The sequence below is a fragment of the Sesamum indicum genome, linkage group LG3 (assembly GCF_000512975.1).
Source record: "Sesamum indicum cultivar Zhongzhi No. 13 linkage group LG3, S_indicum_v1.0, whole genome shotgun sequence".
NCBI lineage: Eukaryota > Viridiplantae > Streptophyta > Magnoliopsida > Lamiales > Pedaliaceae > Sesamum > Sesamum indicum.
Genome location: NC_026147.1, coordinates 20,253,967 through 20,266,766, shown reverse-complemented (window position 1 = coordinate 20,266,766; position 12,800 = coordinate 20,253,967). Strand labels below are relative to the sequence as shown.

General features: G+C 33.9%; 1 protein-coding gene across 5 annotated transcripts; it reads right to left on the bottom strand.

Annotated features, from left to right (window-relative positions):
• Positions 1,493 to 8,111, bottom strand: LOC105158941 (uncharacterized WD repeat-containing protein C2A9.03). Of its 5 annotated transcripts, XM_011075858.1 has the most exons (10): positions 7,937 to 8,111; positions 7,368 to 7,530; positions 7,085 to 7,252; positions 6,487 to 6,573; positions 3,049 to 3,183; positions 2,847 to 2,957; positions 2,668 to 2,759; positions 2,467 to 2,572; positions 2,283 to 2,369; positions 1,493 to 2,202 (listed from the first exon to the last, which is right to left on the bottom strand). In XM_011075858.1, the coding sequence occupies exons 2-10, from the start codon at positions 7,518 to 7,520 to the stop codon at positions 1,789 to 1,791; spliced, it is 1,353 nt and encodes a 450-aa protein (XP_011074160.1). In that variant the 5' UTR covers positions 7,521 to 7,530; positions 7,937 to 8,111; the 3' UTR covers positions 1,493 to 1,788. The 5 variants fall into 5 exon arrangements, with proteins under 5 accessions (XP_011074160.1, XP_020548546.1, XP_020548544.1 ...); XM_020692887.1 differs by lacking the exons at positions 7,085 to 7,252; positions 7,368 to 7,530; positions 7,937 to 8,111 and adding an exon at positions 4,548 to 4,609 and having other exon boundaries at positions 6,487 to 6,571; XM_020692885.1 differs by lacking the exons at positions 6,487 to 6,573; positions 7,085 to 7,252; positions 7,368 to 7,530; positions 7,937 to 8,111 and adding exons at positions 4,548 to 4,609; positions 5,451 to 6,470.

Sequence of the window (12,800 nt, the reverse complement as noted above, 5' to 3'; positions counted from 1 at the left end):
ACAAAGCATTAAACAAAGAAAATACATCACAAACCATTACAAAAAATTATGTAAAATCGATCATTACACAGAAAATAAATTAACATAAGATCAAATATTAAATAAAAATAAATAAAATAAAAAGAAAACAATTAAAGAAATAAAGAAATGATGGTAAAAATAGGTTGGAAATAGCTTAAAAATAAGCCCCCCCTCCGCCCATTTTCATCCAAAACAGTCAAAGGCTTATTTTGGCCCGCCAAACAGGCCTCAGTTAACGGCCACGTGCAATTAGTAAGTTAATGCAAGTATCATATTTGCAAGCAAAGGCTGAATTGTGATGTTTATTTAAGATATTTTTCAAATTTTGGTACCAAAATTACAACAGGCCGTATATAATAGTACCAAAATTAAAATTTTCTCCTTAAAAGAATATGCAAAATACCCCTTAAGCTTCGTTTGTTTGAGGGGTAGGAATCTAACATAAGGAATAAAATTACAAGAAATTTTATTGTTATCCCATTCGAAATGTTTAGATAGCATAAGATATTTAAATAGAGAAACCAATCAAATTGTTTAAGAAATATTTGATATGCTATATACATCAGAGGAATGGAAATTATATTTAGATAAGTAGACAAAGTGTCCCTGTGCACATATACATATTTATATATATGTGCATTTATGCGTATGGAAATATATATTACATTACTATATAAAATAAAATGTTACACACTCTTCGTTTTTGGGAATACTATGATTTTAGATACGATCAAAACATTAAGGTTTTAAATTTTCGAACTTTTTTATCCATATTACTCGTTTTTTGAGAATATGGTTCATTTCCTCTAATTTAAAATTTATTTTACCAAATGAAAAAATAAAAATTCCGGCAATTAAATTCTCAAAAAAATATCAAACCCTTCAAACGATCCTTGAAGTATGCAGTGTACACACGACTTGTAATTATAATAATTATTATTAAATTTAATTAATTATAAAAGATATTTATATCATTATTTGTTGATATATGAACTCACAATCTATGCTAGTACACCAATAATCAATAATAAAAAAGCAAAAAATATAACTAAAGCTGTAATATTTAATTTTTAGTTATTATTTTCCTAATAACTTTTTATTGACATTGGTCCACAATCCAATAAAGGCAATTTGTAATCTACGCTAATGTAAAAAAGAATATCTCTCCATAAAAATGACAGTTACTAACACCGCAATATCAATTTTTTATAATATTAAAAAATACCCTTTATAATTAATAATCAATTTTTTCCTTCCTTTTTTTATTAAAATAATATACTGATTTATATATTTTATTTTTATTTATAATATATTTTAAATTATAAAAAATTATTTATAATACGTACATAAAAACAAAAACGTGCCACACCTAATAAATGGGGAGCAGTTGATGATGGTCGCCCCGCACTTTTCACATAAGCAACACGAACGAGAGAGCAATAACAGAAGGAAAGTGACACGGCAACAAGAATGACCAAAATTAATTATCTAATTTACATACAACCAAATATACAATTACATCTACAAAATTTTCTTACTTCTGCGTAAACCAAAAAAATAAAAAGAAAGAAAGAAAAACAACTCAACTGAAACAGCTACATAATGTAGCTGTAACCTAAAGGCCTGCAAATGAAATAATTTCAAGGGATGTGCTATAAAAGGCATCCAGCAGTCCTCCATTCTTCAACATTAAAGCTCAAAACCAAACAATATGCACAAGTAAAAGCTTATTCCGATGGAGATGCATCTAAAGTCCAAGGCTGCAGTCTAAACTATGCACTCCAGATAGTGGTCATAACGTCTTCGGTTGAATTCCAACAAGCTGCCATATGTCCTGTCAGCAACTCCTACAAACAGTGCTTCTGTATCAGGGCTAAAGGAGATTCCAGCTATCTCCCCAAACAGATCAATCTCTTGCCCCTTGGAATAGTCGGATTTTGTATCAAAGATGTGAACAAAGTCAGCTGGTTCAGCCATCGCCATATACCGGCCGTCTGATGTGAACTTAACAGCCCTGATGGCACCCATTCTTCCCTTGAGTACAGCAATGGATTCAGATAAGTTTCTTACATCCCATAACCTGCATGTTGTGTCCTGGTTCCCAGTAGCAAGGATCTGGCCATCTGGGTGCCAAGCAGACGCAAATGAATAGTCCAAGTGGCCCTTTAGGTTGCCTATGACCTGCAGAATTATACTCGTTATATTTCAATTCAGTTATGAAACAACATGCAACACCAAGGCAAATGTCACAAAATTACTACCTTTCCAGATTGTGCATCGGCAATTAAGCACTCTGGACTATCCCCAAGGATCGCAAGCAATTTGCCATCAGGACTGACAGAAGTATTCTGTTATCAGAGACAACATTATGATCAGAAGTCAGAGAGTTCAAAGTTTTACTGAAGTGTTTCTCTACAAGATTTGTCTCTGTAGGAGTCCACTTACATTCACAGACCACGGGAACGTGAAATGATTTAGGCAAGTGAAATTTACAGCATCCATGACCCTCACTTGAGCATCATTGTTCGCTGTCATAACCCTCATTGCACCACTGCCAAGAAGAATTGGAAACCACCATTAGATTTTAAAAGGAGCCCAAATATCAGAAAAGAAGCATCCATACAGTGGTCAAATTCATTTACTAACCTAGGATTACGATATATGTCCACTGCGTTAGTAATAGCATTTTCATCTGTACTTATTTTCGTGCAGAACGCAACCCCAGGTTGGTCTATATACTGCATGTTTAAGAAATCAAGTAAAGATACACAGCTGAGTAATTATGATTACCAATTTATGGGCAAATGTGGCACCCAGCATGTTACCTTACAGATAAGCTCTCCTTGAAAACCACCAGCCACCATTAGATTGTCTTTCACCGTCATAGTACTTATCTGAACCCTTGAAAGAGGCTGTGCTGAACATCCCGGATATTTCTACATGCACATCAACACTCTAATGAGTCAGTAAATTTAATTAAATTCCAAATCATGCTAGACTAATTACAGTTCGAGTAAGCAAACTCACCAGGGTTGGTGTTATTGGTTTCGCAACATTGAGTACTTCTTTACCCCTCCTAAGAAGGGAGGACCAGTGCATCACGGAATAGTTTTGCATCAGGTACACATCATGCTTTGAGGTCGCCCACAAAAGGTTTCTCAGCTGAAAGTGGAGAATTTCCAGTTAGAAACTGCTTTAATGTGGAAATACATATAATCCCAAGAAAAGCATCATCCAGGAAAATGGTACAACAGACAAGGAAACACTAAAACTGTCCCGGAGGTTGCTCGTGTGGGACTTGGAACATTTTACAGAAATGGCATAACTACGAATACTAAAAGAGTTCAATGCATGAAAATTTGTGCATATTCATATAGGATTCAGCAAATGTGACTCATTTAATTATGCCTATACACTGTTCCACCTGTTACAGTTGTAACTTCCCCACAAATCTTGAAAAAAACAAAGGAAAAATAAAAAAGAAGGGGCAAACTAGACTGGAAGATGAAACGATAATATTTAACACCAAAATAAGACAATCACCAACATAAAAGCTAGAGCAAAGTTTTAGAATCAATATTAAAGACGGCAGCTTCCAACCACTCAGCCTATAGCATTGGGACTACATATAACCCACCGCTCTCTAGCACACAGGTGAACCAGAACAGTATAACTGGTAGTCAGCAGGGAAATTACTTAAAGAAAGGTGGTATGCATTAAGATGTAAAAAGATGACTCATTGATGATCAAACAAAATCGGAAAAGAAAATACAAAACAAAATCAAGAGATGAATCATTACGTTAGGTTAAGGTCTAAAGACAGAAACTACAAAGAGAATTGGGTAACAAATACAAAGCAGAAAAAGAAAAGAAAAACATCACTGTTGTAAAAGCCACAAGTAGAAGGACTCAAACCACATGGTATTGGAACTAATCAGACAACCATGGACTAGGAGACCAATGTTAGTTTCATCCACTTCATAAGTGCAACATCCCATCACTAAGCACTTCCAAGAAACAAGTGAGAAAAAAACTTCATGACAACACACAAGGTTCAGAGTTGAAAACTTAGTTGAAAAGGAAAAGAAAGTTCAATCAGACAAAAGACAACAAGATAAAGCATCACTGAAGCGACTATAGCCAGCCACATGAACGGCGGAAAGGGTACTAGAGCGCCCAACAAACGACCATTAAGGAAGGAAAGATATGTGCCTCATGTTAAATCCAACCAACAAGATCAACAAAAACTTATGATGGTAGTCAGGAAATCTGTCACAGATAACAGAACAGAGAAAACACCATATAATTTGGCCAAAGTCAGCACTTCATAGATTAGTATTATGACATATAGAACCAAGTCCAACTATAAACAAGGGTGCACAGGAAAATAAAATTCTAATGTTAATTAATCAAACAAAACTAGGGCATGCAAGCATGTGGCAGTGCTGTGCATGCATTAAAATCTCCGGTGACCAACAAGAGAACTATGTTATGCCTCTTAATGCTCATATAATCCCCTATCATACCATATGGAAATGATCCCTTATCCGCCAGCTGCTCAGATAAAACTGCAGTCCTGCTTCTAAGGCTGAAATAAAGATAAAATAGCAGTCCCATGCCATAGGTTAAATTATAATGGAATTGAGCAAATACAATATATAGCTAAAATTGAAGCTCCAACATAGTAATCAGCATCTTCAAGCAAAAACAGAAGAGTGTTATTCCAACTACCTGAGATTATTCTAGTGAACAACCTCATGCTAAAAACCAGCACGGTTGTTGAGTAAATTTGCATGTCAGGTAAGAGAAAAGGCAAACGTGGAAAAATACCTCAGTCTGAACCTTAGTGAAAGTGCAAAACAAATCTCCTATCCATGAGGTGGCATCATGTGGAAAATAAAGTTAAGAATGACATTTGGCAATAGCAATCTAATTGCAATGCATGTAAGAGCATCAGGTATTCGCTCCATCCACTCCATATGCCAGAGAAACAAAAGCAACTTTACACACAAGCTGAAAGCCAGGACACTGTCAGCTAGTAATAGTATTGTAACTTCTCATTCCTCAGTCAGGCATGATGAAAACTACACACAGCCTAAGACTTGCGATGACATTCAAGTTAGAAAGCACACCAAGGAAACAATAGAAACTCTTAACAGTATGCAAATGCAATGATATGGCCTTTCAATATTTTACTTGCTCCTAACACTAAAGACGCTAAATCAAGATCGCATGGATGTATGCATATATCATATTATAAAACCAGAACCATGAGGAACTTATGGAGGTGTATCTGTCCTACATCACTCCTGATCCACTGATCTGAGTACAGCCAAGTTATATGCTCACCACAATGCTTCCATTACCATAACTTGGCTCCAAAAAAAAGCAGCACTTTGATAGCCTGACATAAATATTCAATACTGTACCTTCCAAAAACAGATCCTCTAAAATAATTATTCATGCGACTCTTGGCAAGTCTTATAATCTGCACAAAAAGGATTCGGTGAATACAAGCCCAGTCCAAGGTTACTTGAACTGGGCAGAAATAAATTTCCTAACTAAAGTTAAATCTACTAAAATAGAAATTAACACCACTTTCAGAGAGGTTATTGCCAAGAGAGATTTTTGCTCCAAAAAGTTTGAGACAAAAAATTGCCACCATTCAAAGACTATATTAATTGCCTTAATGGTGAATGCTCTTCATCTAATAGACAAGTGCGTCGTAGATGAGATATTCAACTATACAGTGCACAATTTCACAAGTTAAGAGGCCGGAACAAGAACTGTTGCAAGAATGGCCTCTTCAGTGCAATTTGTTACTAGAATTGGGATTCAGAGTTAGTGGGGAAATACTGAGCTGACTTAATTCTGAATAAATGAGGAAACAATGATCATTAACATAAAGACAACATCCATAAACACCATACCTTCTAATAATGATTAGGCAATCAGCTAGAGATGCATAGTAGTTATTAAGCCATCAAACATCAATACATAGCACGGCATCTGCAAAACTATGTCTCCTGTGGCCCGTGGATGAAGAAATTCATAGGAATTAAGAAGAAAAACCAAACTTAAAAATTTAACCATCTCATCACATAATAGACAAGTTACTGACAAAGATTGTTGGAGTAAAAAACCACCTAAATGGAATGGATGAATGCATTAAGTAGAGCAAAGTCAATCCAAAAGCATTTGGATCCAAGTGCAGGACTATGACAACTGTTAGTTGTATTTTGTCCATAATATGAGCTAGAATGGTCTAGAATGCACCAAAGTAGGAGATCCTATGAATAAAGCATTGAAAATCCAACCAAACGCATCCATGATTGTATCACAACAATGGAAGTTTTACCGATGGAGAACAAAAAATCATGCATTTGCCTCTAAACAGCAATCGAATTTTAATCAACAAATTAACAGTTATATAAGGGTAGAAAACAAGCCGATATATGTCTCTACCTGAAAATGCACTATTGTTGATTTGACAAGCCTGGTATTGAACTGGAAATCGTAGAAGTTGTGGCCTTTCTCCACTTCTTTGCACTCCTGCGACGAGAAATACATCACTTTAGCAAAAACCCAGCACAAAGTGTCGTGTCAAAACTGATGCTCAATCAGTATCTTCACCAAACAAAGTCCTTTTTGGTCACAATTAGCAAAACATGTCATTATATAGTGAACATGAAATTGAGTAGGACGCAGAGGGGACATACAACGAAAAAACATGTCAAACAATAGGTTAAAAACATCAGCTGTGTGAAATTTCATAATTTCTTTTATGTTTCAGGGCATCCATTAGCATCTTTAAAAGATACGCAGCATGGGCTACGCAAAGAACTTACAAAGTAACCGAGCACTAAAATGTTCAAAACCTTTTTCAAGCATGCTTGGCTTCGGGTAGAGAGAACAAACAAAAATCTGACTGCCACATGAATATATATATATATATATATATATATATATTCAAGATAAATCATATTCAAGATAAATCAAGTACATCACTATAAGACCTCTAACATAACAAACTAAACACAAATACAGAGAGAGAATCGCATACCTTCTCGAGATCTTCACGGGAGGTCGAGAGATTCTCATAATTCTTGTATTGCTTCAATCGGGATTCACGATACTTTTCTCTAGTAAAATTGAGCCTTTCCCACGGAATACCTTGTATATCCTTGCCATTCCTCACTTCTACAGCCGATGTATCAGTTTTTGGCTTGCTCTGTCATTCAACCCAAAGATTTAAGTTTTGCCAAACAGAAAAGATATCACCTTTTCAGTAAACATAAAACACAAGAAAAAGAAGTTGTGAAAAATTATAAAACAAACTTAAGTACCAGTTCAAAATCATCCTCAAAGTCGGAGTCCATAGAGTCATCATCAAAGGAACTGCTTCCACTTCGTGGAGTAACATCGTCATCCTCGAAATCAGTGACGTCATAGTAGTCGTCGACTACATATTCCAGCTCCTGATTCTGAAATTGTTCCATTGCTTTTCCACTATATGAAACGAGCAGGAGGAATAACAGCTTGTTAAATATCAAGGAAAAAACCAAACAAATCCTCAAAAAATAGGGCTGTTCGAGGTGATCTACAATTATAAGCAGTAAAAAACAGCTTAAACCATTGAAAAATAAATGCAGTTCCTACACTCCATTTGCAATGAGTATAAACATCAGTTCACAAAAAGAACAATCAAATTCCACAGCTTTGAGAATTTAAAAAAAAAAATCCTCATTTCCAGACAGAACCGAAAGGATAATCCTCCAGAAACAAAAACAAAGAGGAATAAAAACGGATTAAGTGTACAGACGGCATAACAAACCACATTGAACTCATTGTCGACGGAAAAACTCAAAGAAAAACACATAAACGAACAAAACTAATCGGAAATTCAGAAGCTTACCTTAAGATTCAACAAAGTAAACACCAAAAATCGAGTTATTTCTTTCGTTAAATCGAATTCGGGACTGTGTACAGTGAGCTGTGTGTGTGAGCAGAGAAAAGGAAGAAGAGGAGTATCTTTTGTTGTTGGAAGAAAGCTGAAAGAGAGAGAGATGATTATTGCCTGTAGTCGCAGAACAGCGAGAAATGCTGAGGCCTTGGCGTTTACTTATAGCGGAGAAGGTTCTGGTGGAGCCCTCTTAAGTGGGACCTGCTTTAGACCAAAGAAAATGAGAAATCCGTGTGCTTTGGGCGTATGTGGGCTCCACTTCAAACGGAATGCTATTTTAACCTTTTACCCGCCGTTACCCCCAAAATCTCAGCCCGAAATTTACGGGCAGCTGAAATAGTTCTTTTGTTTCTTTTTTTCTTTGGGATTCGTGTGCAGGTAAAATAATTCAGTCAAATTATATGCTTATTTGTTTTTTATTTTGGTGAAATATATGTAAAATATTGAATTATGGTACCATATCAATAGAGGGAAAAGTTAATAAATTAGTTAAATTGAGTTGAATATTAACTAAATTTGAAAAAATTTGTATCCAAAATATTATTAATCCGTATATAACACGAGTAGCACACTATAATATGTAAAAATGAGCAATCACAAGTAATGAGAACAAGAGAATAGTCCGTTTCCAATGAAGGCGCATTTTTACTGTAGGCGATTTAATTGGCCTTTTATCAAGCAAATCATGACAAAACATCATTCACGGCTGTTATTTTTACTATCAAAAAATAAATCAAATCATAAATTATATTTTTGTTCTTATATTGATATATCTTTCATTTTATTAGTTCAGAGATTCTCGTTAGTGACTTCATAAATTATAAGAATTGTCATGTTTAGTCATTTTGTCAAATTTTATGTGTTTAAGTCGTGGTACTTATATAAAATACTAATGAATTATAATCAAATAACTAAAAGTAAATATTTCGGACTTATAAAATCATTAATGAAAAATTCGTAACTAATTAATTTAAAAGTGGCTTAAAAAATTAACAATCGTAGTTCGGCACGTGACTTTTATACCAAAATACTCACACGAGATGATTAAAAATTGAATATTTTGTAACTTATGAGATAAAAAAATATACTAATGGGACGGGAAATATTATTGTTTTTAAATTAAATATATTTGAATTAAGACATTAAATCCTCCACCACCAATCAAATATTTCCTTTCCAATTTACCTTTTTTCTAACAAATTTGAAAAATACTGAAATAAGTGTTACTTTGTGGACACGCCATTAATTGACGACGGGTAATCGAGGAAAAAAGAAATGTACTTGGGGGGGTTGACCGGGCGGTCACCCTCAGAGTAACCGTAACTGACCGGACAACCAACAGAAGCCGACAAACAGTGGGACAGCTGCCAGTTAACACTGACCTACTAGCTGCTGCCCGCTACCCCCTACTTACAACTCATTAATTACAATTTAATTTTTATTAATCAAAGCAATGGGGCCCAGTAACAAAAACTTGGAGCAGGTAAACGATTTGGAAATCTACACGTGTAGGGTTATGGGTCTGTAGTTCCACCACGTGGCGAGGGGGGGTGGCCGAGGGGGCAGGGGGTAATGGGAGCATAGGATTTCCCTCCAGAAGCTGGTAAACTAATGGTGGAAATTATTCTAAAAGTGACGGCGTTAGTTGGGGGCGTTTGGTTGACCGTGGTTAGGTGAGTGGGGTTGAGTTAGTGTGGTGAACCGCCTTATCTCTATGTTTTGGTCGGTTTGCTTTGGGCCCCGCTGCTTGGTTTTTGGGTTAACCCCTTAACTTAGGTTTCCTCTTTTTTCTTTTTTTTTTTGGTCCTATGCTGGAGGGGTCATTTTCATATTTTAAATTTTCGAGGGGTGGAATTGCAATTTTCAACTTGCGACGCAGCTTCTTTGGGGTGGGATCGATATGGTAATAGTTTGGGTCAAATCAATAATCATCTTCGACCCATTTTAATTTGGTGCGATTTGAATTTTGAAATTATAAAGTGGGACGACGGGCTGAACCCGGAGAGGGTTGGATCCGATTTTTTTTTTTTAATTAAGAGTAAATTATAATAAGTTTCTTGACATTTTTAGTAATTATAATTATTTTTTTATTATTTGATAAATTATAAATATTTTCATAATATTGACAATGGTCTAACAATACCCTTTCGTAATAGTCCGTTGTAGGATGACTTTAATTAGACAACTCTTAATTTAAAAAATGTATTTATAATTTTCAAAATAACAAGAAAATATTTGTAATTATAACAAATTTTAAATAAACCCATTACAATTTACCCAAAATTTTATGACACTAATGAAGTTTTTGTCGGCCCCCAAGATTCATAACTTAATAATTAGGTTCGAAGATTGAGTCTCGTAGGTATATATTTGTCTATTTGCATAATATTCAGTTTGTAATTATTATTTTTAATTATAGTTGAGACAGAGCGCTTTTGAAACAAAATGACTCAAAAGTCAGGTGCCCTTCTACCCGATCCGTTGCCAAATCTACCCGTCCCATACCCTACCTCGCCATTCCTGTGTTTCTAGTACAATTTTATTTTTCAAACGTGTTACAAATTGTTAAATTTATTTAATTTTAATAAAACTATGTAATTAATATTTGCATAATTGAAAAAAATAAGACAAGATTATATAGGATTCCAATTTTTGGTCCGGTGACTAAAATCACATGGACTGTATTAAATTTTTAAGTATTTCATTAGAAACAAACATGAAAAGTAAAATACTTTTCTTCTATACTACTTCCATTCCCACTCTCTCTTCTCGCTTATAAAAGCAAAATTCCTCTTTTTGTTACATTACATACTTTTCTGTTTCCTTCCACGACTTAGAATTTTCGTTCCACTAGAAAAGTAGCTAGTTTTAATATACCGTTACCCCACACGTTTCTTTTTCCACACATAAATTAATGATTTGCTTTTTTTAAATCAGAACCAAAATTTGTTCCTATAATTATTGTTTCTTTAAATTACCTATTTGAATGAGGGCCTCGGCCAACGAGCTCAAGCTTAATTAGAAAGATTGTGTGTCCGAGTCCCATAAATAAAGCATATGTTGTCTACTTTTATGATAATTTGTCGTTTATTTATCTTGTTTAAACGGATTATTTATATATAGAATTAGTTTTTTGAATTTAAATGTATCAAATGATATAATAAATCGTTTACCATCATAAAAAAAAAATTAAAAAAAAAAAGTGAAAGCCTCTTTTTAAGAGAATTGAATTCCTTGAGGACGTGTAGTGAAATTTGAAAGCGCTGCTAGTGAAATATTTGTCATAAGGCGACATATTCCAATTTATGGATGTCACTGTCAAAAATTTGCAGCCGTTGCATGTCTTAGATGCTCTTGCTTTTACCATGTGAAATATTCCAATTCTTACCTATTTGTATAGTTAATAATAGTACATAATTAAAGTAATTCTCTTGAATTTAATAATAAAAACAATATTGTGTATGTCGTTTTTATTAATAATTCGTGATGTAAGTTATGGTGACAACTTAATAATAATAAAAATTATTGTTAAGGTTCAGCGATTTCATGTGTATTGTTATTGAATTGTCTTGACGTATGTAGTTGTAATCTACAATGATAATGCTTTAATTGTAATATTTTTCATTAATAGAATTAGCGAAAGTCATTATTATGGCAAAATAAAAGCACATACATTTAGTCATAAATTAACAGTATCACTTACATGTTTTCATTATTTATCTTTGGATGATGTGAACCACATAAATTTTATATCCTATAATTATTTTCTGCACGTATTCACAATCTGTCAACAACGATCCGTAATATTTAATAGAGGAAATGTGTAAAGATTTTTAGAGCTATGTTTGATGAGTGCAATAATAGGAGGGATGAAATAATAGAGTTTTAACTTTTTGCATCCAACCAAATTAACATAAGATCTTTTGGGTTTAGAAACAAAAAGATTTTATTCCATGGTATGATTATTGGGTGACAAAATATTTAATTAATATTAAGCACTTAGAGTAATAAAATATGATGATGAGGGTAGAGAGGAAAAAACAAGTACGAATTAATGCAGTCGTGATGGTGCTCTTCTGATCATCACTTGTCTCTTTAACCCTAACTTTGGCTTTTTCTTTACACCATGTTTTCCTTCATCACTTTCTTTTATTATATTATTATTAGTATTATTGTTCCTATCTTTTTTTTAATTAAATTATATTTCTTCCTTTAATTATTTATTGAGGATGTAACAAATATAGGGTTATTTGATATAAAAAAAAATTCTTAAAACATCTATATATTTATTTTTGAAAAAAATTAAAAATTATCAAATAGAATAGGGTTCCGTGCTTTTTAATATGGATTTGGCCCAAGGACCTGATCGACAGGACAACTCGACACTACAGCTATTGATGCTTTGTTCATCCAAGAACTACACAGCCGACACGTGGCCTCGTATGATTCAGTACGTATTTATTATTTTGAGATCACGCTCTGTGACCCTTATTACTTTATAACCTAAAATTTGATTTAAAGTCAGAAAGTTTTAGTTGGAGACCACTACAATAAGCCTAACGCTATGTTGCAGGCCAACCTAATTACTCATCTAGCTTGCTGATACGAAGAGGTCAAACCATCCAGAGATAGGACTTCTGGGAGTTCCAACAGACTAAAAGATCATCATCAACCTCGTCCTGGATCAACTTCTCTATTAATTTAATTATTTTTTAAAAATTATATTAATGTCAACTTTTCGTATAAAAAGATAATTATAATTGTAAAAGTGTTCATGAACTCAAAAAAAAAATTATAGACTAAGCTGAAAATTTTG

Coding starts and splice junctions, on each gene's coding strand:
- LOC105158941 (XM_011075858.1), bottom strand. CDS start 7,520: ATGGAACAATTTCAGAATCAGGAGCTGGAATATGTAGTCGACGACTAC. Junction 2,958..3,048: donor AACCAATAACACCAACCCTG/GTGAGTTTGCTT, acceptor ATGTGCATGTAG/AAATATCCGGGATGTTCAGC. Junction 2,370..2,466: donor CGTTCCCGTGGTCTGTGAAT/GTAAGTGGACTC, acceptor CTCTGATAACAG/AATACTTCTGTCAGTCCTGA.